Below are 26,973 nucleotides of genomic sequence, written 5' to 3' on the forward strand. Positions count from 1 at the left end.
GGCAAAATATAGCCCATCTTTTCCCCTACCCCTCTAGGAAAGGATGTAAAGAGAATGGAGGTTATAAGCTGAGGGGGTGATTAGTGTCAAATGATACACAGGGCTAAAGAACAGTTTCAAAATGAATAAGAGATGTTCCATCATTAAGTATTAGGCATTCCAGACTCTCTTCATAAATCCTCCTGGAATATCCCCAAAGCTTATCATAGTGATTTTAAGGAGATATTCCCCAGCCTCTAAATCATAATTTCCATAAGTTGTTGTAATAGTCACCAGGCAATCTAGTTCACACCAGTATGTTGCTTAGCAGGAGTAAACAACTAAGGGAGTAAACAACTTGCTATCATGGTTAGATGTTATATAACATAGAGCTCAAATAAATAAGGCTTTATTACTTTATAGTTTAAAAATATAGCTACATATATGTATTAAAAGAATTGAAAGTCTCATTTGAACCACTATAATAACTCTACAATTATCCAAGACATTTCTAGAACCAACAATTATAGTTAATATTTAAATTTTAATTTTATTCATGTCATTTCTTAAAGATGACTTTTATCCTACTCTTTCCACATCCATTTAATAATTCTCTCAATAGATATTCACCAATCACTTTCTGTGTGGCATCTACATGCTAGGAAGCTTTCTATCATGAAATAGAAAGTTTCAAGGGAGTGATATATTAAATTCAAAGAGATCTAGTAAAATAGAGACTAAAAATGTTCAACAAATTTACCAAAAATAAGACATTGGTGACTCTAAAAAGCTGACAGTCTAATGAAAAAAATACAGAAGTGTTACAAAAGTAAAGCAGATAGAATACTTTCCCCTTTATGAGGGTGGGGATGGGATCAGGAAGAATTCTTGATTGCCATTTCTGCCAATGGCAGAAGATGGCTAAATAAATAAAAGTTCATATAATACTTAAAGGTAAAAATGCTATGAAGGCCGGACGCGGTGGCTCACGCCTGTAATCCTAGCACTCTGGGAGGCTGAGGTGGGTGGATCGTTTGAGCTCAGGAGTTCGAGACCAGCCTGAGCAAGAGCGAGACCCCATCTCTACTAAAAATAGAAAGAAATTATATGGACAGCTAAAAATATATATAGAAAAAAAATTAGCCGGGCATGGTGGTGCATGCCTGTAGTCCCAGCTACTTGGGAGGCTGAGACAGGAGGATCGCTTGAGCTCAGGAGTTTGAGGTTGCTGTGAGCAAGGCTGATGCCACGGCACTCACTCTAGCCTGGGCAACAGAGTGAGACTCTGTCTCAAAAAAAAAAAAAAAAAAAAAATGCTATGAAATATGTTCTTGTTTCCCAAGTGCAACTTATAGTAAATACTACAGGTCTGCATAAGTCTTAGCATAAAAGGAATGCAGTTGCTAATAAAACCACAAGATGGCAATATTTACTATGTAAAAGTGAACTTTTTGGGGTTGGTTTGTTGTGCTTTTGGTTTTTCTGCTATAATCAGTATGGAAGGCAATATAGAAAAAGGTATAACAGGTTTATATAATGGTGATTTTAGATGGTACACTGGACCAGGTGATTCCTAAAGCCACTCTCAAATTAATTCCTTACCTCAGTCTACCTGGCTGCTTTCAGCCATTTGACCATATCTTCTCTAAAACCTATCTCTAATGCTCAACATGGATTAAATGCCTCCACTGCGTTTTCATAGCATCTACTCTACAGCACATAATCATGGAGGTAACAGGTTTATACAGAAACTGAATTGGAGTGCAGGGACAATGTCTAATTTATCTATGAATGCTCTGTGTTTAGCAGATTGCCTCACATTTTATAGCTACTTCATAAGTATTTGTTGAATGGACAGATGCACAAATGAAAAAGGTTTTATAAGATGGTACAAAATAGACTAATTATTCAAGACTTTTCATAATTCAAATTTAAGTTTGAAGTCAGAAATAAAGGATACCAGAAATAAAAGATAATTATAAAATTAAAATTTTATTTTTAACATCAATTTATCCATGTTTTCAATTTCTGCTGCAACACCCTAAAGACACTATCATGTTGTAACTAGATCATGGAAAGAATTTCCTAACTTGATCTTCAAGCATCTGCATTTGCTCTTTCTCTAATCCATTCTCCACACAGTACGGAATCTATCTTTCTAAAACATATATCAGATTATTTTATCCCTTTGTCAAAATCCAGTGATGGCTTTCCATTGCTCTTTAAAATCTGTAATGGCTTCCTGTTGCTATAATGGCTTAGAAGACCCCGTGTAATCAAGACCGTAGCAACCTCTTCATGCACCATTCTCACCCTCAGTTTCTGTCCTCCAATCTCAGTGGTCTTTTGATTTTCTGAATAAACCTTGCTCCTTCCAACATTAGGGTCTTAGCATGTACTGTACCCTCTACTATCTCTTCCTCACTGCCAACATCTAGCTAATAATGCTCACGTTAAATTTCTTCCTCAGGAAACCTTCCCCTGACCCCATATGTCCCTAGTTTTCATCATCTACCCCATTCTGCTTCACAGTATTTATAATAATTCTAACTAAATGATAAATTGTGTAATCAATTATTTTATGTCTTTCTTGCTAGAATATGAAATCCATGAGGTCAAGAAATTTGCCTTCTTCGTTCACTAACTAGAATAGTAGCTGGCACACAGAAAAGGCTTAATAAATATTTGTTGAATTGAATAAATAATGGCAGGGCTGTATGTGTATTTTTCAATGCTATATCCTCAGAGCCAACGAGTGTAACTGGCAAACACTAGGCAATCAGTAAACGTTTAAGAATCTGAATAAACATCACCTGAACTTGAGTTATAATAACTTTTCACCATTGTATTCACCTTAAATCTTAACTCCTCATATGAGACCAAACAGACTTGGGAAAAAGCGGCCAATTAGATTTGAAGATTATTTTAAAAGTGTTTAAAAATGCACGAAAAACATACCTTAAGAAATGCCCAGGCAATTTTCCGAAAGCCACATTCTTGGTTTTGAACCTCAGAATTATTCTTAATTTCTTCCATGCTTAAGAAATCAAGAATCTACAAATAAATTCACAAAATTACTTCACAGACTAGGATGCCTAAAATTTTTTCTAGCAATATATTAATAAAACTAAAAAATCATTTGTAAGGTACTTAAAAATGTTTCCCTTATAGGGAGTAAAAATATTTCTATCTCATTTCATTCACCTTAAAATGAACTCATCCAGTTAGGCAGGGTCCATTTCTTGACAACTTTATCTTTCATTAATAAATCTTCTATTAAGACTTATTTCAACTCCAAGGCAAAGTATTAATTACCTCAAATATAGTCTTCTAGGCACAAATATACCAGGCATAGAATTCTTATACTTTGATAAATTTTTATGTATCAGAGCAAACTTCAAAGGATTGTTTGTTTAAAAAACTCATGGCCCTATTTCTGGGTCTTTGCTTTGGATCATTTTCCTCAAGCTGGGCATTTTCTCTTTGTACGTACGTTGTAATTAAGGTTCTCAATATGATTTCTTTCCTTCCTTCATCCTGTCTGGATGTTAAATCTCATGGATTTGCAACCAACCTGCCACAGAAATAGTCTGTATTCTAGGTACTTGTCAGAGGCTATTACTTTGAACTTACTGGTGCTTACCACAAGCTCAATTGAGATAATCCTTATAGAAATAAGACTGCTTAAAAAACCATACAGACTCCATTCATCCCTTTTCTTTAGGTGCTTAAATCTTTCTACAGATATAATACATGCTCAGTGAAAAAACACTGACAATATAGAAAAATATATAAGCAAAGTAAAAACACTTTATAGTCCAGATCCATAGATAATCACCATTAACATCTGGTTTATAGGTATATCTTAACCTTTTCCTGTGCATTCCTAAACATATGTATGGAACTACCAATTTAATACATGCTATTTTGCAAACTATTTTCATATAATATGTAGTGGCTATCTCTTCACGTCAATACATACACATGAATTTCACCATGCTAATGGCTGCCTACTATTTTTCTGTATTATAAATATCATAAATTTAATAAAAACTTTATTTAACCAAATCTCTTACTGATCTAAATTTAGGTTCTTTTATCTCCCTAAAATTTTAGCTCTTATAAATAGCACTGAAATAAATATTCTTACACACACATCTTCAGGGACTTTTCATCTTTCCCTAACGCTAAAGACCTAGAAGTAGAATAATGGTTTTAAAGACTTCTGATAGATATTATCAAGTTGTCCTTAATAAACTCTTAAGGCCGGGCGCGGTGGCTCACGCCTGTAATCCTAGCACTCTGGGAGGCCGAGGCGGGTGGATCGCTGGAGGTCAGGAGTTCGAGACCAGCCTGAGCAAGAGTGAGACCCCGTCTCTACTAAAAATAGAAAGAAATTATATGGACAACTAAAATATATATATACAAAAAATTAGCCGGGCATGGTGGCGCATGCCTGTAGTCCCAGCTACTCGGGAGGCTGAGGCAGTAGGATCGCTTAAGCCCAGGAGTTTGAGGTTGCTGTGAGCTAGGCTGACGCCACGGCACTCACTCTAGCCCGGGCAACAGAGTGAGACTCTGTCTCAAAAAAAAAAAAAAAAAAAAAAAAAAAAAAAAAAATAAACTCTTAAAAAGTTGAAATCAAAATGTAGTTGTATAGGCAATAACACATTATGTTAAAACTGAAGAAGCAACCAAAAGCATTTATAATCCAACAATCATTCTTAAATCTCTTAACAATAAAATGAATATAAAAGAACATTATAACAAATAACAAATGACAAATTCCTATGACAAAGAAAAAGTTCCTTGAGATATAAATTATATCCCTTTTAAAAAATTACAGCTTTGTATAAATTACACACAACATAATCACAGATGTAGATGGTGGAATGTTTGCATCATAAACACACAATACCTGAAAGTCAAGGTTCATAGAAACAATAACTCTACAAAATGAATCATTAGCTCTGGTTACACCAAGTCCCTTGTTATTCCCATGCTGAAATTCTCCATTCTGCTTAAACTGGAAGGGAAGCTTTCCTACTCTCCTTTGTTTATGGAGACAGAACATGAGATACAGAAAAGAAACGTGGTATTCTAGGTTCAAACTATCTCCAAATGCAATTTTCTTATACTTAAAATTTTAGTAACTCTGGAGGAATCATTTATACTCCAATCCTTGATATCCTTTTCAGTAAAAAAAAAAAAAAAAAAAATTAGAATAATAAGTCAGCTCAAAGTCCACATATTCCATAAAGCTTTCCTAACTGCTCTGACCTTCCACTAACTCTTCATATCTAAGAAGTTCTACATCATTTTTGGCTATATATTACATTGTAATAGTCAACTGATGTGTGAATGTTTTTCTTTCTTTATCCAGGTATGTACACAGGGAATCATATCAGTAATTGAGTTTACACTTCATGAAATAGGTTCAGAACGTAGGACTGCATTCATATAGCTTACATTCATGACTTTACTACAGTTAATAGTCATGGGGTTGCTGTAAGGATTAAATGATATAGAGTAGGTCAAATGGCTAACTACTTGCACTAGTAAATTCTCAGCAAATATGCTATCATTGTTTAAAAACAGACATCTCATTTGCACTTCTACGGCATATTACAAACACTAAATCCTAGGGATTAAATTCTCACACTCCTTTGTTGCATTATTGAACTATCAAAATAATAGCTTACATTTGTGCTATTAAATATCAACTAAAATTCAGTTTAAATTGTTCTATTCAGTTCATACCTCAAAGAACAAGATGACTTTAGGACTCTCATCAAAATCTCGAAGCAAATAGGAAAAATTTTCATTAAATATAATTTGTTCTTCCCATTCTGGAAGTCTTGATTTTAACTGCTTAAAATCATAGGGCTGGGTCATAATAGGAAGAATATAATCCACACTCTCTTTTTCATAGTAAGATGAAACAGGCCGTTCACTGTTCAGAGAAAGATACTTCCATTAACATAATTCTTTGTAATTTTGAGATGAGAAGAAATATACAGTATACAAGGTGAGGCAACCAGAAATAATTAATAGCCATAATAATATAAAAGCAAAATTATTTTGATTGCCACCTAAAATTCATAAATTTTATAAGACTTAAACGTTGTGCCTTGCTATCACCTTATATTTACATACTATCAGTTAGTTTCACAGAATTTTTTTATTACAGAAATGTAAAGTGAGAGGTATGACATCACCTTCACCATACACAGCTGAAGTAAAATAACTCCTTCAGAATTTTAAATGTTTGTAACAAAATAGTACAGTTAATTTATTTAAATAATAAAATAAGCACAAGATTGTAAACCTTTAGAGCTGTCATTTTCTTTGTATGCCCTAAGACAACTGAATGAAGTGAATGACCTTTTTTCAGACAATCTTCCTCTTTCCCTTTAATGTCATATTTCCAAACAAATAATTTTTTGAATTCCAGTATAATCATTTATTGCACTTTTCATTTGGGTCTTCAAGCATGAATTAGTGATATAAGTGAGCTTAGAAAAAAAATCAAAATTCATTTACCTCACCTGAGGCCCAGGTAACAATTTCAAAAAAAAAATACGAAGTTAGACAACTAAAGCACTTATAGTGCAATATAAGATATTTATAATGCAAGTTTTAAGCCATAAATTAGTCAGTAAGCATGCTAGAAGCTCTCTACCACAATGAATTACTCCCCTCCACTTAAAATGAATTACTGAATTAACAGATGTTCTCCATTTCTTCTACTAACATACTGACTGGTGCCAATCAATGGTTGATGAACATCTACAACTACTATTCTCTAATACAAATGCACAGCTCTATTCCCATTGACTTTCAACTACCAGTGGAAGAAAAGAGGACTTCTACTGTAAACAGTTTCAATATTAAGGGTTAGCTGTGCAATTTTAAAAAATTACCTATCATCTTTCTTGACATATTGACCAGTATTCTCATCAACCACATGAATTTTTACCATTGGGTGAGAAATCATAAAATCTGACTTAAGACGATCAGTTCGGTGAATGTAGACCCCCAAGACAAGGTCATCATCAAGCAAACATTTGGGATAAACTGGACTGTCCAGGCTTGTTATTTCATGAACACCATCACCATCAACATCTTCGTTATCATCTGGAACTACATGTAGGGAAGAAAACAACATTATAATTAACTGTTCCGATGGTTGGATTTACATATAACCTAATCTTTATGATCTATAATTGTTCACTTTGTTACCAAAAGAACTTCATGCAAAAAGAAAGAAAAGCCAGACAGCAGCAGACTACACTCTGAGAGCAAATACCATATTTACTAATGCATTAAAAAAAGAGTGAGGAATCTTTTTTTTCCTAATAAGGACCAAGAACACAAAAAGGAAAAAAAAAAAAATGAGAGTCAAAGACAAACAAGTAATTTTATCTAGGTATTTAAGTGGAATATATATCATTCAACCCATTTATAATTGGAATTTCTGACTTTGGGTAGGATGTAGTGGGATGCAGCAGGTCAACCCTTTGGGTAACAACAACTAGAAAAAGCCAAATAAATTACAAAAAACTTTAAAGGCATCAGAAAAGTAAAGAAATAATGTATACTAGAAGGACTAAAATTCCAGAGAGGAAAATCAGTAAGAGGTAAGCTGGAGGACTGGTAGCTGTTACATTTGCTGACTGAGGGTGTGGGCTGAGGATCAGAGTTTGGCCCAGCAAGGTCACTGCTAGGAGAAAGAAAGCAACGAAACTTTTAGTGGTTCCATAGCATTAAAATGATAAAACTGGAAATTTGAGGAGTCTCACATGGCTAAATTCTCACAAAACTAAATTCTGTGGCTATGGAGAGAGTAGAAAGGCAGTGAAATCTCCCAGTCTTAGGGTTTTAGCAGGCCATGACCAGCCACGGGGAGGGCCCTGAAACAAAACAGGCAAAGATGAAGCCCTAGAGGGTTTGGTCAATTTAAACTGAGGATCTATAGCCACTTTTCACTTGGGATCATTTACCAATTCTGGGTACAGGTGGAGGTTGTGAATTCAGGCGTGACCACTGGCAGAAGGTTGCTACTGGGGAACAGAGAAACCAACAGAGATTTTGCCATTTTTAGGGGTGGAGTGACAAAATCAGCAATTTGAAGGGCCTCAAATACATGACTAGTCTCCTCCTGAAGACACTGGCAAATATTGAAACTGCATGGGGCAGAAGCCTAAATGGTTATGCTGGAAAGCACTGAAGAGCAAAACTCAATCTCCCACGGTTTTTTAGGGCCAAAGAGATAAACACCTGCCAGGCTCTCAATCTGAAACACCAGGAAGGCCACATCCTTGGAAAAGAGTGAATCAGAGATAGAGTCTTACCAAACTATAACCCAGTCCTGACATAGCTCAATTGCTGATTGGTTGAGATCAGCTGCCTACCCTATCTGCCTCAGAGAAGAAAGGGGAAAACTTTCTCTAGTGGAAGATAAAATCATCTGGGGCCTCTAGAAATCTATATACAACATCCAGCATACAATAAAAAGTTACTAAACATAAAAGAGGCAAGACCATATGACCAATCAGGAGAAAAAACAGACAACAGAAACAGACTCAGAGATGACCCAGAATGAAGTTAGCATATAAGGACATTAAAATAACTATGATTAATATGCTCAAGAAAATCAAGAAAAAGATGGGCAAAATAGCTTTTTAAAATGGAGATATTTTATAGGGAATTAGAATCCACAAAAAACATTCTGGAACTGTAAAATACAATGTCTGAAATTATAAATTTAACAGATGTGTCTAATGGCATAAAGACACAAAAGAAGACATGATTAGTGAACCACAAGAAAGGTATATAAATATCCTAACTGAGTAGAAACATGCAAACACATCCAAAAGAACTAGTATATATGAAATTATAATGCAGAGAAAAGAGGAGAGAATGTTAAAGAAGCCATATTAAAAAAATAATAGCCAAGATTTTCTACAACTGATAAACAATATCAAACAGTTCTCTAAGGAGAATAAATTCTAACAAAACCACATTTAAGCAGATCATGATGAAACACTAAAACTAGTCAGGAAAAAAAGATACAGACATAAGACTGACGCTGGGGACAGAAATGACAGAAGCCAGAAGACAACTGTATGGTTTCTTTAAAATACCAAAAGAAAAGAGCTAGCAACCTAAAAACCTATACTAGCAAACACCTTCAAAAATGAAGGTAAAGTGAAGGCATTTTAAGACAACAAAATGTGAGGGAATTAGTAAGTCTTCATTCACACAAAAGGGAGTTGGTCAAACAGATGAAAAATGGAAAATTGGAAATTCATTAAGGAAAGGGTAAATTTGGGGGGAATATAAATTAGTATCAATTGTATAAAATGTTAACAGTAGTATCTGTGAAGTTTAAAATATATGTAGAAATAAAATGCATGACAATTAGAACCCACAAGACAGAAGAAGGACAAATGGAGTTTAACTATTCTAATGTTCTAGCAGTGTTGGGGGAGTACATTTTATTAGAGAATTAATTTGTTGTAGACTATAATAAGTCAAGAATATACTAAATGCTCTTCAGGGTCGTGACTAAAAATAGTAAAAGAATGTATAATTAGGAAGTTAATAGCAGAAAATTTTTAAAATACCGGAATAATTCAAAATAAGGAAAGGAGGAAAAGGAACAAAAAACAGGTGGAGCAGTCAGAAAACAGTGAGATCATATACATAACATAAGAACCCAGAACGACTTCAAGCAAGAGGATGAAGAAAATGTACTATGCAAACTCAAACCACATGTAGACTTTAGGGGAAAATGAATTATTAGAGATAAAAAAGGGAAATGCATAATGATAGAAGTGTCAATCTGACAGGAGATATAACACTCCTAAATAGGTTTCAATAACACAGCTTCAAAATAAATGAGTAAAACTTGTCAGAAATTAAAAGAAAAATAAACAAATCCAAAATTATAGTGGAAATTTTAATACCTCTCTCAATAGCTGATAGAATAAGTAGACCAACAAAAATTAGTAAGATGAACTAAACACAATTAAACTTGATTTAACTGACATACACAGGACACTGCACTCAACAGAATTCACATTCTTTTCAAGTGAACATGGAATATTTACCAAATCTGACCATAAAAATGATCATGAAGAAAGCCTCAGTAAACTCAAAAGATTTAAATCATTCATAATATGTTCTCAATAATAGAAAATAGAAACCGGTAACAAAAGATAACTATAAAATCGCCTGCTTCCTGAAACTAAGCAACATACTTCTAAATAATGCATGATCAAAGAAATTAAAATGGAAATTAGAAAACATTTTGTATTGAATGATAATGAAGATATGGAACACCAAAAATTTGGGGCATGCAGCTGAAGTAGTGTTTAGGTGGAAATTTAAAGTCTTAAATGCATACAAAAGATGACTGAAATATTTCTCATAAAATTTATAAAGCTAGAAATCAGTGGCAAATCAAACCCAAAGAAAGTAGAAAGAAGGAAATACTATCAATAGGAGAAAAAAAATCACTAAAATATTACACAAATGTACAATAGAGAAAATCAAAGATAAACACTAGTTCTTTGAAAAGATTCATGAATTTAAAATCCTCAGACTGAGCAAGAAATTGAGAGAAAACAAATTAATATCATGACTGAAAAACCGGGAAATATTTTCAGATTCTGTAGAAATTCAAAATTGGAAAATTTGGATTAAATAAATATATTCTTCAAAGAACATAGTCTATCAAAGCTGAAGAAAGAAAATGTGATAAGACTGATATTTACTAAAGATTTAAAAGCCTTCTTGCAAAGAAAATCTCAGCCTTGAAGGCTTCATCAGTAAATTCTTCCCAATACTTAAGGAAAAAATAACACCAATCTATAGCAATATTAATATAAATAATTCTAGAGAACTGAAAAGATGACACATTTCCCAACTCTTTTGAGACCACTAACACATTGATATCAACACTCTGGGCATTTCAAGAAAGAAAAAGTACAAACCAAGCTCTTCCATGACCACAGGTCCTAAAAATTCCTAAACAAAATATAAGCAAACTAAATCAAGAGATAGATTAAATAAATAAAGATAATTATTTTATTTTATTTTATTTTTTACCACGTCCAAGCCAACATCTACTGGTTTTTGCCTTTGTAGTAATAGCCATTCTAATTAGAGTAAGATAGTATTTCATTGTGATTTTAATTTGTATTTCTCTGTTGATTAATGATCTTGAGCACTTTTTTCATGTTGGCTGTTTATATATCTTCTTTTGATAAATGCCTGTTTATTCATTTACCCAGTTTTTAAGGGGGTTGTTTGTTTTTTCTTGCTGAATTGTTTGAGTTTCTAGTAGATTCTGAATATTAGTCCTTTGTGGGACACATGGGTTTGCTAATATTTTCTTCCATTCTTTTGGATGTCGATTTACTCTTTTGATTATTTCTTTTGATGTCAGAAGCTTATGACAATAAAATAAAATAAAATAAAATAAATAAAGATAATAACCAAGTAGGTCCCTCCACCTTTGACAGGAACACAAATATGGCTTAATACTCAAATAACAATTATTTATAACCATATTTATAGAGAAAAGGGTGAAATTTATGTGGTCATGTTGATAGATGCAGAAAAAGCAACTGACAATATTCAATTTATAATAGAAAAATAAAACACTTAGTGAACTAGGAATAGAAAGTAACTTCTTTAATCTGACAAGGGTTATAGGTATACTTCATTTTATTGTGCTTCACACAGATAATTGTGTTTTTTATAAATTGAAGGTTTGAGGCAACCCCGCATCAAGCAAGTCTGCTGGTGCCATTTTTTCAACAGCATGGGCTCACTTCATGTCTCTGCATCACCTTTTGGTAATTCTCACAGAACCATGCCCATACAAGCCAATAAAATGTTGAAAGCAAAGACAGACCAAAAGCTAGACCTCTTGCACCAAATAGTAAGCCAAGCTGTGAATGACAAGTTCTTGAAGAAAATTAAAATTGTGACTCCAGTGAACCCAGGAATGATAAAAAAGTGAAACAGCCTTATTGTTGATATGGAGAAAATTTTGGTGGTCTGGATAGAATATCAAACCAGTCACAACATTCCCTTAAGCCAAAGCCTAATCCAGAGCAAGGCCCTAACTCTCTTCAATTCTATGAAGGCTGAGAGAGGTGAGAAACTCTCAGAAGAAAAGTTGGAAGCTAGCACAGGCTGGCTTGTGAGGTTTAAGGAAAGAAGCTATCTCTCTAACATAAAAGTGCGAGGTGAAGCAGCATGTTAATAGAAGCTGCAGCAAGTTATCCCAGAAAATCTAGCTAAGATAACCAATGAAGGTGGCTATACTACACAACAGATTTTTCAATGGAGAAGAAACATCCTCCTATTGGAAGAAGATGCCATCTAGGACTTTCATAGCTAGAGAGGAGAAGCCAATAGCTGCAATCAATCAACTAATCAATCAGTCAATCATCTAAAATAAATTTAACCAAGGAGGTGAACAATCTCTACAAGGAGAACTACAAATCACTGATGAAAGAAATAGTAGATGATCCAAACAAATGGAGAAACAATCCATGCTCATGGATCAGAAGAATCAATGTTGTTAAAATGATCATACTGCCCAAAGCAATCTATAGATTCAATGCAATTTCTATCAAAATACCAATGTCATTTTCACAGAATTAGAAAAAACAATTCTAAAATTCATATGGAACCAAAAAAGAGCACGAATAGCCAAAGCAACCCTAAGAAAAAAGATTGAAACTGGAGGCATCACATTACTTGACTTTGAATTATACTACAAGTCTATAGTAACCAAAACAGCATGGTACTGGCATAAAAGACATACAGATCAATGGAACACAATAGACAACTCAGAAATAAAACCATACACCTACAACCAACTGATCTTTGATAAAGCAGACAAAAACATACACAAGGGAAAGGATGCCTTATTCAATAAATGGTGCTGGGAAAATAGGAGGGCCACATGCAGAAGAATGAAACTGGATCTCTATTTCTCATCATACACAAAAATTAACTCAAGATGGATTAAAGACTTAAATGTAACATGTGACACCATAAAAATCCCACAAGAAAGCCTAGGAAAAACTCTTCTGGACATTGAACTAGGCAAAGAATTTATAACTAAGGCCCCAAAAGCAAGCGTAATAAAAATAAAAACAAATAGGACTCAATTAAACTCAAAAGCTTCTGACATCAAAAGAAATAATCAAAAGAGTAAATCGACATCTGAAAGAATGGGAGAAAATATTAGCAAACCATGTGTCCCACAAAGGACTAATATTCAGAATCTACAAGAAACTCAAACAACTCAGCAAGAAAAAACAAACAACTCCCTTAAAAACTGGGTAAATGAATAAACAGGCATTTATCAAAAGAAGATATATAAACAGCCAACAAACATGAAAAAAGTGCTCAAGATCATTAATCAACAGAGAAACACAAATTAAAATCACAATGAAATACTATCTTACTCCAATTAGAATGGCCATTACTACAAAGGCAAAAACCAGTAGATGTTGGCTTGGATGTGGTAAAAAAAAAAAGAACACTTATACACTGTTGGTGGTAATGAAAATTATTACAACCTCTGTGGAGATCAGGATGGAGATTTCTCAAAAACTAAAAGCAGACCTACCATTTGATCCTGCAATCCCACTACTGGATATCTGCCTAGAGGAAAAGAAATCATGATATCAAAAATATAACTGCACTCATATGTTTACTGCAGCACAATTCACAACTGCAAAGGTATGGAATCAACCTAAGTGCCCACTAACTGATGACTGGATAAATAAAATATGGTATGTATATACCATGGAGTACTACTCAGAGATAAGAATGAAATAATATCTTTTGCAGCAACTTGGATGGAACTGGAGGCCATTATCCTAAGTGAAGTAACTCAGGAACAGAAAAATAAATGCCACATATTCTCATTTACAGGTGGGAACTCGGCCAGGCGCGGTGGCTCAAGCCTGTAATCCTAGCACTCTGGGAGGCCGAGGTGGGTTTTGAGCTCAGGAGTTGGAGACCAGCCTGAGCAAGAGAGAAACTCTGTCTCTACTAAAATAGAAAGAAATTATATGGACAACTAAAATATATATAGAAAAAATTAGCCGGGCATGGTGGCACATCCCTGTAGTCCCAGCTACTTCGGAGGCTGAGGCAGGAGGATTGCTTGAGCCCAGGAGTTTGAGGTTGCTGTGAGGTAGGCTGATGCCATGGCACTCTAGCCTGGGCAACAGAGTGAGAGTCTGTCTCGAAAAAAAAAAACAACAAACAAACAAACAAACAACAAGTGGAAGCTAAATCATGGCTAAACAAGGGCACGCAAGGTGGTATAATGGACATTAGAGCCTCACAATGGGGTAAGGTAGAAGGGCAGGACGGGTAAAAAATTACTTATGGAATACAATGTACACTACTCAGCTGATGGGTACATCAAAAGCCCAAACTCCACCACTATATGTATATTAATACATGCTAACAGTATTCAGCTTCTACCCCCAATCTATTAAAATTTTTTAAAAAAGAAAAATATCTAAGAATAAACTCTTAGAATAGTAAATTTAGCAAGATCACTGGATACAATGTTAAAAAATTTTAAATCAAATACATATCTACATACATATATCAACAACAGATGAATAGAAACAAAAATTTAAAAAACAATGCCATTTACAGTATCATTAAGAAACATCAAATATCTAGGAATAAATCTAAGGAGAGATGCTACTGTAATTTGTAATATTACCAAGATAAATTAAATAAGATGTAAAATAAATGTAGCTGCATACCAAATTCATAGATTGTAAGAGTCAATATTTTATAAAGACATCAAGTCTATTTAGAGAGTTGTTATACTGTGAATCTCTTGAAATTCACCCAGTCTAGATCACAATCAGTTTGGCAGGCAGTGTAGGGGTGGGTAGGAGGAAGGTGATTGAGAAGATGCTTTTATTAAATAAATTCACATGGAAATGCCAAAAGTAAAGAGAAGCCTATGCAATGTTGAAGAAGAAAAAAGCTGGAATACAACACTAATTAGCAAGACCTGTTAGAAAGCTATAGTAATTAGACATGGTGGTATGATGCAAACTCTAATGTAACAGAACAGAAACTATAAAAACTGATTCACTTTTAATATAGTCATGTTATTTTTTGATAAAAGTGATACCGTAAAACAGAGGGAAAAAGATACTCTTCATTAAACAGTACTAGGTCAATTATATATTCACATAGGAAGAAAGTATCCTGACCACTGCCTCCCACCATAAACAAAAATCAATTCCAGATGAACGGCATATCTAAATCTGAAAATCAAAGCAGTAAACTTTTAGAAAAATACCTTCAGGACTTGGGAAAGATTTCTTAAATCAAAGAAAGCACTTACCATCCAAGCAGAAAAAATGGATAAACTGGACAGTATAAAAACTTCTGCTTTCAAAAGATACCAATAAGAGAGAAATGAAACCCAGAGTGGGAAGATATTTGCAATATATATGTGTATATGTATATCAGAATAGACTCATATTTAGGTATATAAAATATTACCAGAAATCAATTAGAAAAAGATAAACAATTCTGTTTTTTTAAAAAATACACAGAAGATTTGAGCAAATTTTGACAAAATCCAAGCTGTCAATAAACATGAAGATGCTTAACTTCACTAGTTATCATGGAAATCAAATTCAAGCCAAAAGGAAATATCACCATACACCCCAACAATGACTAAGATTTTTAAAGACAATATTATGTGTTGGTGAGGATGTAGAACAATTGGAACTGTCAAACACTACTAATGTCAACTGGTAAACCAAGTTTGAAAAACTAGAAGTAGCTATTAAAGCAAAAAATTTACATAATCTATGACATAGCAACTCTACTCCTAAAAAAAATGCCCAACAAAAATGTATGCATACCCTTACCAAAGACATGACTGGAATGTTCACTGCAGCTTTTACATTATGGCCTAAAACTAGACACAACTCATGTGTCCATCAATAAAATAGGTAAATTAACTGTGGTATATTCACACAATGTATATCTAAATAGTGCAAAAACAGAACTGAGAATGACTAAGCTCAACTGCATGCAATGATAGTATAAATCTTACAAAAATAATGTTGAATAAAAACCGCCAGGCACAATGAGCACAGTATTTATGATGTTACTCATATTAAAGTATAAAAATAAGGAAAAATAAACTCTGTAAGATGTCAGAATAGTGGTTACTCCTACAGGGCAACTAACCGCAAGGGGACATGAAGTGGTTTCTGGGTGCCAATGATGTTCTGTTTCTTGATTTGGATGATGATTTTATAGCTAAGTTTAGTTTCAGTTTGTGAAAATTCACTAAGCAGTACACTTGTGATATGTATACTTTTCTATATGTATATCATGCTTCAACAGAAGTTTTTAAAAATTTAATTATAGGAACCAAAAACTCCATAAATTACATTCTCAAATGAATAAGTACCATAAATTCTAAAATTGCCTATTTTCCAATTTTTGGCCAACTAAATGAAAACTGAAAAGAAATAAAAGGATATAACAAGGAGGAAAAAGGTAAGAACAAATAAAGAAAAATAAGAGAAAAGAAATGAGAAAAGGGGAAGATAGAAAGCAACAGGAGAAAAGGAAAGAAGGAGAGGGAAACTGAATTAGGCTGAAAAATTGGGATGATATCAAGATTGATAGAGGGAGGCAGCCTTAATATCTAAAATGTTAATTGTCTATTGACCACTTATAGCTTTCAGCAACTGAGTCTTAACCATTTGGAGGCTGTAAACTCAATGGTTTAAAGAAAAATTTTCTATGCCACAATAGCAACTACAAAGTCAATATAATTCTAGGATTGAATTAAATTAAGAATTAGAGATGACTCAAGTAATACAAACTCATCACAGAGACCTACAGTTACAAATAAATAAATGGTTCAATCTAGATGAATCTAAAAACAAGTATCAAATATTCTATATTGAATTATTTTCAGTTATATCCTCCAGTTTTAGTTTTAAGGTTGAAAATTCCTAGAATCAAATTATTTCTACCAAGTCACATGATTTTTTCACTTAATTTGGATAACAAACCTGCTTTAGCTTTTTTTTTTGTTTTTTTTGGTTTAGACTTTGTGTTATCTTGCATGTTGTCATCTACGTTTTGTTCCACTGAGCTAATTTCAACATCTTGATGAGGATCTGAAGTAACTGTTCCAACTGGAGATTCTTCCTTTTGTTCACCTTCAACTGTGTCATCAGAGACAGTCAATGTACTGCAAATATAACCCAAGTACAAGTCATACAAATATATTATTATTACTATAATTATTCACAGTGCAACAAATGAACAGTAAATAGAGGCAAGGATAATCTTAAAATTGATATTATTTTCTACTGGGGATGCATATACTTTCTTACATACTAAAATGGTTAGCTGTCAAACCAGGTTATCATAGGTACTATTTTGTACTTGGTGAGGAGTTACATATCCCATGAGCCAACTTAATCTGAGCTCTAAACCCCAGGGAAAATGAAATTGTATTTTATGAGCAATGGATCTGTCTTTACATAGATAGCATTGATCAAAGCTTCCTTACCCTGCTGCCAAGTAAATGATTAACGAACAAATTTCTAAATTACTTTGTTTAAAGGCAAAAAAGTATTCTATGTTTGTTCTGTTTTCAAGAGGCTTCAGATACAGAACTTTTGATTTCTAGGTAAAAATTAATTCTTTGTGTTTTCCAGTGGCTGGTGTCACTACATTTTCAGAAGGCTATTATTAAAATTAAAATGTACATCACATGAACTGATAAATGGTAAGGGATAGCAGCCCAGAAGCACACTGAGTTTAAAGAGAAACCAGCCTATTAAAGTTTGTAATTTATTAAGTACAAAATCTGCATTTAAGTAATAAAAAATTGAATTTCAATATCTTTAGTCATCTTTCAAAAAAGCATTAAGAAATAAAAAGATAAGAGAAATATTTCAAATTAGTCATTCCAGAAAGCCATTCTATCATTTTATCACATCAAATACCATTTTAGTACAGCTACCCTTTGTGTGCCACTGTCATGTGAGGCATGGTTTTATCTAAAATTCATGAACTAGCCCTATTTTACAGTAAGTATACATACCAGTCCATCACAGATGTGGTAGCTGAGAAGAAGGAAGATTTACATATAATGTGGGGTAAGCAGCTTTTAAGATGGCCCCTACTCACATTCAACTCTTCATATCTCCTTTCCTTTGAGTGTAGACTAGACCTAGTGACCTACTTCTAACAGACAGATTATAGTAAAAGTAATGGATGCCACTCTAAGATTAAGTTCCAAAAAGACTGTGACTTCTGTTTTGCTCTCACTCTTTCAGAGAGACCTTGCTCTGGAGAAGCAAGTGGCTATGTCATGAGTAGACCACAGGGAGAAGTCCATGTGGCAAGGAACTGATGTCTCTGGCCAAAAGTCAATCAGGACCTGAGACTTGCCAACAGTCACATGAGTCATCTTAGCAGTTGATCTTCCAAGATCTTCTAACAATTATGTCACTTGGCAGATCCTTCCCCAGGCAAGGCTTGAGATGATTTCAGCCCTAGCTAGCATCCTGATTGTGACCTGGGAAAGACCCTGTGACAGTCAGAGGCACCCCAGACTCCTGACCCACAGAAACTGTGAGACAATAAATGTTTGTTGTTCTAAGCTGCTAAGTTCTGGGGTAATTGTTAAATTAGCAATACATAACTAATACATATACTAACATGTCCCTGTAGCAACCTGATTTGCCTTCTCTTTACTACTACTGGCCATTTAGCATTTAATAATATGTAAATTATTTTTAACTGAGGGCTTTAGGGAAAACTACCCCTGAATGTCAAGGAATAGTCACATCTAGAATGTTCTCAACTCAAATTATTTCTCTAAAAGAGAACTGCAGGGAGAAAAAGTTAGGTATAGCAGCTAAAAGGCATTTTTATATTACGGTTTTCTCTAAGGAGAGAACATAAAAATATGAATATGCTCACAGAAACTTATACTCTTTATGCAAGCATATGTGTATAAGCATGGCACATTGAAAAAGACTAGAAGAATACCAAATTGCTAATGGTGATTATCTTTAAATAATTGTTCTACAATGAGCAAATGTTATTGGCACAATAAGAAAAAAGTTCTATTTATATATCTAAACAGGCATTTATAACTCAAAAAAGGAGAAGTAATTAGGTTTCTGTTATTTTAAAAGCAGATATAAGTGAGTAATTAAGGGTAGCAACACTGGAGCTAGACTGTCAAACTTCTGGCTCAGCTTCTTACTAGTTCTGTGACTTTAGTTTCCTCATCAGCAAAATAGGATGATAATATTATTATACTTTTCCTCATAGAACTGTTAAAAGAAATAAATGAGTTAATTCCTGTAAAGCATCTAATACATAGTAAAGAGCTATGTAAAGGTTAATTGTTACTATCTTAGTGGCAATGTCTCCAAATGAAAAACTAAGAATTTTCTGTTAAACTACAGATAATACTCAAAAGCTGAAAATAATAGAGTGTTTTTTTAAAGAGGACATTTATCAATGTAAAGTACCTTGTTTCAGCTTTAGACAGAATTGGAACTTTCTTTTTTTTCTTTTTTCTTTTTTCACTGCTCAATTTGTCATCAGGCAATAAAGTGTCTGAGGGAAAGTAAGTCAACTGTTCTTTCAGTTTCTTTCTTATTTTCTTCTTGATCTCCTTTGCCATTTCTTCAGCTACTTGGAGTTGATATGCTTGCATTAGTTCTTCTTCCTCTTCTAAATTATTATTTTCTATCCCCTCATTTGCCTTCTCAATCTTCTGATGATCAACACCTGGCTGTGACTTTGTATGTGTTTTCTGATGTGTAGATTCCACCTTCTCAGAAGTTTCTGGTTCCATTTCTGCAGTCACTTGGGGTACTGTCTTTATTACCTTTTTATTTGGCTTTCCTTGTTTGTCTTCCTCTACACTAACAACATCATTTGGATTTTCAGTTGCTGATTGTGTATTCCTCAGTTTAGTGGAGTTTTTAGTGACTCGCATGCTCTTCTCTGGGTTACTAGTGTTAGTTGCACTTACATCATCATTTGTAGTTTCTTTAATATTCTGAAGATTGCTTTTAACGGTGTCAAGCTAAGAAAAGAAGACACAATAACAAAGTTTCAGCCAAGCACAGCTTAATTTTATAAAAATAAACACAATAATTAATGTTCAAAAATATGGAATACTAGGAAGATTAGTTTTTTACCTGGACATAGTGATCTTATTCTAGAGCATCTAATTAGTATTCTCTCAGTTAATGCTCCCAGAATTAGATTAGTAATCTCTGAAAGTAACTTCAGATTAAATGTTAATTAACATGGGAAAAAGTACTTAAGGACTTTTCAGAAGTGAATTAGTTGTTCAAATCTTAATTGCTATTTTCCTCTTTGGCAGAATGATCCACATTCTAATCTAATTAAGAGATATTTGAGAGAGTGATAAAAGAGCTACTGTACATGAGACACTTTAGGTTCCCCAACAGAAAACATACATGGGTCATTAATCTTGCTTCCTAATTATACTCTAAAACCAAAATTCCACAGCTCTAAGATTACCTGCAATTAGGCCAATATATCACTAAAATGCTGCTAAATATCACAATCAAGTTAAATCACATACCTGTACCTCTTTCCCCAATCAAAATGATTTAAAATGTGAGATATTTTTAATAGAAAAAGTCCATAAAAGTCTGGAAATCAAAAAAGGAATGTTACCAGTAGTAAAATAAATATTTTGAGACATCCTCCAAAGATTAAAACTAGGCAGGATAAGAGCCATTAAGAAACTACTAGAGAATACCACAGCCCATAAAAAAAGGCTTCTCCAGAGATAAGGGTAGTTTTGGAGAAGCCATAAGAATCAGAGTCAATTAATGTAACAAGAAGGAGCTAAGCCTGAGAATGACAAATTGAGGAGCTGGAATGAACAGCTCTGTCTCCCACCTCCACTTGTGTTGACTTCCACCCATGGGATTAAGCAGCTGAGCACAGAGAAAGGGCAATGTCCTTCAGGTAAGTACAACTTCCACAAACAGCAGAAGCAGACTATGTTTAAAAAAAAAAAAAACAACGGGCAGGAGAAGAGAGATTCTTAAATATAAGGATGACTAGACAACTAAAAATTAACAAACATTAAAGGAAAGTAGCACAATGAAGAAAAGTCACCAAATTCAACACAGTTTATGGACACCAAAGGAAAACAAATAGCATAAACAAAATAAGAATTTGAAATAACTATAATTAATATTAATAAAGAAATCCAAAAGTATATTGGATGAAAAAGAAACAATTGCAGAAGTTAGAAATAAAATTTTGAGTGATAGAAATAAAAGCTTAACAGATCTGTTGAAAAACAGAATAGACAAAAACCAAAGTGCTAAAAGATGAAGACAAAAATCAAAATGAAGAACTCTTCCAGAAATGGGAGAGCTTACCAATGAATACTGAGGTGCAATTTTTGAAACTCCCCATGTTTAAGAGTAGTTAGAAAATATCCAATATATATGAAAATGCTAAAACAACTAGTACCCTCAAATAAGTCCAATATTTTACCATCTCCAAGACTCTTGCTCACCTGAAATATATTTCCAAATTCTATCTGTTCTTCCAAGGTAAATTATGATGTCATACCCTCCAAAAAAAATTTACTAATCAAAACTAATAAAAATAACCTCTCTTTTAAAAAATAAAGTTTATTTTCAGACATTCTGCTTTAGAAGCAATATGTGCTTAATTTAAAACAATAAAAAAAATGAAAAAAAGCAGAAAATGCCAAAAAAGAAAAAAAAAAGACTGAAAACTCAACCCTGGTTCCCTCACACAAAGAAAAACGTTGCTAAACTTTTCAGAAACTTCTTTTTGCTTTCTTTCAATGAATACAGTCGTACCTCAAAAACATTGAATTTCCGTTATGTTAAAATGGGACATATGCAAACTTTTCTATTTTTTCAGCATGAGAAATGTAGTGCCAGTATACACAAATAGTGAGGACAGTCCTCAAGGAAATAATTAGAAAAAGAGATAATCGAGAATTAGAAATAGAAGAAAGATTTATGGTCTGAAAGATTTTAAAAATGAAACTCTGAGCAAACTAATCAGATGAGGCTAAGTTGTTTATTTATTACTCTGTTTCATTACTCGGTTAGCTTTTGTACTAACATTAATTTTATATGACTATGTATTTGTTATTAATTTGTCTTTTTGTTTAATTGTTTGTTTCTTAAATATCGCAATAAATACAGTTTCCAGAGTATCTTTGGTAGCATCCCTACATATCATAGCATTATATTGATATTTTCATTACTTTTTAAAGAGTCTTATTTATGTGGTTTTGACATCCTTTTTCCTTCTAACAGCTTTATTGGATAAACTTCAAAGCAGTGTATAAATTCTAAACTTTTGTTATTAATTTCTAGTTTTGTTGTACTATAGTAAAAAAATGTCTGTTTTGTGGAATTTAATCGTTTCATGGCCTATTAATATTTTATGATTGGATTTTGTTGAAATGTCCCAAATATATTTGCTTATGTTCCTGTTCTATTATCTTTGCCCATCTTTTACTTCTTTACATCATGTAGGTTTTTTTGCTTTAGTTTGTCTATTTTTAAATTTGCTTTAATGAGATGCAACTTAACATACAATTCACCAACATTAAGTGTACAGTTAAATGAATTTTGGCAAATGTATACAGTCATGTGACCACCACTATAATCATGATGAAACATTTCCATCACCCTACATGTCCTTTTACAAAGTCAACCCCTTCCTTCTGTGCCTTGGCCCCACTAAATCATTGATCTGCTTTCTATCACTATGCCTTTGCCTTGTCTAGAATTTCATATAAATGGAATCATACTATAGATAACCTTTCATGTCTTGTTTCCTTCACTCAGCATAAAGCTTTTGGGATTCATCCGTTGTTGCATTTATAGTTTATTCCTTTCTTGCTGAACAGTATTCCATTGTATAGATATATACTACATTCTGTTTCTCCATACACCAATTAATTGACATTTGAATTATTTCCAGTTTTGTATTGTTATGTGTTTTCATCTCTCTTGGGTAAACACCCATAAGTGGAATTGCTGCATTATATAATAAGAAAATATTTAATTTCTTAAATAACTGCCAAATAGCTTCCCAAAGTAGTTGTACCATTTTGCATTTCTATCAGCAATGTGTAAGAATTCCAGTTAGTTGACATCCTTGTCAGCACTTAATATTGACAATTTTTGTTTTTCAGCTGTTGTAATAGGGGTGCAATGGTATCTCCTCAGTATTGTTTTAAATTGCATTTCCCTGAGTACTATGGCATTGAGAATCTTTACATGTGCTTATTTGCCATCCATATCTCTTCTTTGGTTAAGTGTTCAAATCTTTTGCCCATTTTTATTAGGTTGTTTGTTTTCACATCACTTGAGTGTAAGAGTTCTTAATATGTTTTATAAATATAACATTTTATCAGTGCTTTGAAAATATTTTCTCCAACCTATAGTTTATCTTTTCATTTTCTTAATAATATTTTGAATTTTCAAAGCCCAATTTATCCCTTTTTTCTTTTATGGTTTATGCTTTTGTATTCGGAGAAACCTTTACCTAACCCAAGGTTACAAAGGTTTTATCTTTTGTTTTTTCTATAGGTTATATAGTTTTACCTCTTATATATAGGTCTTTGATCCACTTCTACTTAATTTCCAAACATGATAGAGTACCAAATTTATTATATTATATATGAATATCCCAAAATTCCAGGACGATCTGTTGAAAGATTATCCTTTCCTTTAGTGAATTACCTTGGTAACTCTGTCAAGAATCAATTGACCATACACATGAGTCTCTTTCTGGACTCTATTCTACTCTACTGATTTATTATATGCTTATATTTATGACCATACCAGATTGTGTTAATTACTATAGCTTTATAATAAGTTTTGAATCAGATAGTGTAATTGCTTCAATGTTCTTTTTCAAAATCGTTTTGGCTATTCTAGTTCCATTATTTATATTTCCAGAGAAATTTTATAATTATTTTCCATTTTAAAAAACCTACAGGCATTTTGAGTAGGATTGAATTGAATCAACAGATCAATTGTCAGAGAACGGACATTTGACAATATTGATTCTTCCAATCCATGAACATGAATACCTATTTATTTGGGTCTTCATTTGCAGCACTTTGGGAGTTTCAGTGTACAGATCTTGCACATTTTTGATAAATTTACCCTTGAATGCTACACATTTTTGTTGCTATTATAAATAACTTTAAAATTTTAATTTCAAATTACTCATTACTAGTACAGAAATACAATTGGTTTTTATACATTGACCATATACTCTGAATTCACTAATACAGATGGCCCCTTATAATAGTTTGACTTACGATTTTTTGACTTTACAATGCTATAAAATACAGTCAGTAGAAACTGCACTTCATGTACCCATAAAACCATTTTGTTTTTCACCTTTAGTACAGTATTCCATAAATTACATGATATTCAACTCTTTATTATAAAACAGGCTTTGTGTTAGATAATTTTGCCCACCTGTAGGCTACTGTAAGTGTCTAAGCACACTTAAGGTAGACTGAAGTGTTTGATAGGCTAGGTGTATTAAATGTGTTTTTGACTTACGATACTTTCAAACTGTGATGGGGTTATCAGGATCTAACACCCATCATAAACTGAGAAGCATCTATAACTCTAGTAGTGCTTTCTGTAGATTTCTTAGGATATTACTTAGACAATAATGTAATCTGTGAATAAAGACCATTTTACTTCTTCCTTTACAATCTTTATGCCTTTAAAAATATTGCATTATTTCATTGGACAGGGTCTCCCAATACAATTTTGAATACATATGGTGACATATGTTCAAGCTTAGGGCAAAAGTATTCAGTTTATGAATAAGTATGTATGTATGTAAGTAAGTATGATGTTAGCTGTAGATTTTTTCGATGCCCTTTATCCATTTAAGTTCTCTTCTATTCTTGGTTTAAGAGTTATCAGGAATGAGTGATGAATTTTTTTCCATTTATTGAGAAGACTGGGTTTTTTTAATTCAATTTTTAACATGCTAAATTATATCAAATGGTTTTTCTAACTATGTATTCCTGAGATAAACCCTACCTGGTCATGGTATATTATCCTTTTTGTAATATTGATTTCCTAATACTTAGTTGACGATGTTTACATCTGTGTTCAAAAGGGATTTTAGTCTGTAATTTTCCTGTAATTTCTTTGTCTGGTTTTGGTATCAGTGTAATGATTACCCACAAAAAGGAGTGGAGAAGTATCCCCTCTTGTTGTATACTCTGGAAGAGTTTACATAGAACTGGTATTATTTGTTCATCAACTGTTTGGCAAACACCTCCATCCCCCAAAACCATGAACACCAATGGTTTGGGTGAGCTTCCTGGGTAGGCAACACTTTGCACATGTTGTCACACATTGTTGCTGGTAGAACTGAGTCCCATGAACCTCTACCTAGGAGGGTACACCTGGAAGCTTGTATCTGGTTTCTCCTGGGCTGCACTCCACGCTCTTTTTCCCTTTGCTGCTTTTAATCTGTATCAACTTGCTCCATGAGCATTTTGGTGCTCAAAAAGTTTCAGATTTTGAAGCATTTCAGATTTCGGATTAGGGACAGTCAACCTGTATTGTAAAGCCCACAAAAACAATTGTTATCTTTCTTGCTTTAAAAGTTAACTTTTAGGGCCAGGTGCGGTGGCTCATGCCTGTAATCCTAGCACTCTGGGAGCCCAAGGCGGGTGGATTGTTTGAGCTCAGGAGTTCGAGACCAGCCTGAGCAAGAGCGAGACCCCATCTCTACTAAAAATAGAAAGAAATTATCTGGCCAACTAAAATATATATATAGAAAAAATTAGCCGGGCATGGTGGCACATGCCTGTAGTCCCAGCTACTCAGGAGGCTGAGGCAGTAGGATCATTTAAGCCCAGGAGTTTGAGGTTGCTGTGAGCTAGGCTGACGCCATGGCACTCACTCTAGCCAGGGCAATAAAGCGAGACTCTGTCTCAGAAAAAAAAAAAAAAAGTTAACTTTTAAAGAGGTTTTTTAATAAGAAAAAACTCCTTCTATATCACATTTGCTATTTTCTGTGTGCCTTTTATAAATCCAAATTTCCTCTTTCTATTATTTTCTCTTTCTTGTTTAATCTTATACTGGGAGTCTACTGACAAATTCTTTCAGCTTTTGTTCACCTCAAAATCTTTTTACTCCACCTCAATTTTTGCAAAATATATCCCCTGGGTATAGAATTTTTGGTTGGCAATCTCTTTTCTTTCAATCTTTTAAAATTGAAATTGCTGTTCCATTGGCTTTTAGCTAGAATAGTTTCTGATAAGAAATCTGTTGTTATTATTCTTTATTTTCTCTGGCTGCTTTTAAGATTTTCAGTTTATCCTTGGTTTTCATCAATTTTAGTATGCTGTAACTTGGAATGATTTTGTTTACATTTCTTCTGTTTATGATTTGTTAAGCTTCTTGGATCTGTGGGTTTATTGTTTCCATAAAATATGCAAAATGTTTGATCATTATTTCTTCAATATTTTCTGTCCCCCACTCTTTGTCAGACTTCAAATGTACATAAGATAAAATGCCCAATATTATCCTACAGGTCCTGATGTTCTGTTTCCCCTTCTCTCAAATCCCACCCCCTCCCTCTAGGCCTTTTTTAGTGTTATGTTGGTAAATAAGCTTTTCAGTGGGGGTAGGACAGTATAAATAAAAAGCTCTCATATCTAGTGTTTACCAGTTTCCATGATGTATGTATTCATATGATGGCCAATTTTAAGTTAGCAGTTTATAAAATACCCCAATACTTAACAAACAGCTTTCAGAAGCCAGGACAGACCTGCTCCATTCCACCACTGGTTCTCTGCTATTGATTTGGATAATTCATATT

At 33.4% G+C, this 26,973-nt stretch overlaps 1 protein-coding gene across 1 annotated transcript in view; it reads right to left on the bottom strand.

Moving 5' to 3' along the window:
• AHI1 (Abelson helper integration site 1) overlaps positions 1–26,973 on the bottom strand; it is a 97,126-nt gene that overhangs the window by 58,463 nt on the left and 11,690 nt on the right. The window contains exons 4-8 of the mRNA XM_069487742.1: positions 19,584–20,146; positions 17,097–17,278; positions 6,903–7,122; positions 5,740–5,932; positions 2,938–3,033 (exon numbers count right to left, since the gene is read on the bottom strand). Coding sequence (XP_069343843.1) covers positions 2,938–3,033; positions 5,740–5,932; positions 6,903–7,122; positions 17,097–17,278; positions 19,584–20,146 — 1,254 coding nt within the window. The remainder of the gene's footprint in view (positions 1–2,937; positions 3,034–5,739; positions 5,933–6,902; positions 7,123–17,096; positions 17,279–19,583; positions 20,147–26,973) is intronic.

This window comes from Eulemur rufifrons, chromosome 15 (genome assembly GCF_041146395.1).
Source record: "Eulemur rufifrons isolate Redbay chromosome 15, OSU_ERuf_1, whole genome shotgun sequence".
Classification (NCBI taxonomy): Eukaryota; Metazoa; Chordata; class Mammalia; order Primates; family Lemuridae; genus Eulemur; species Eulemur rufifrons.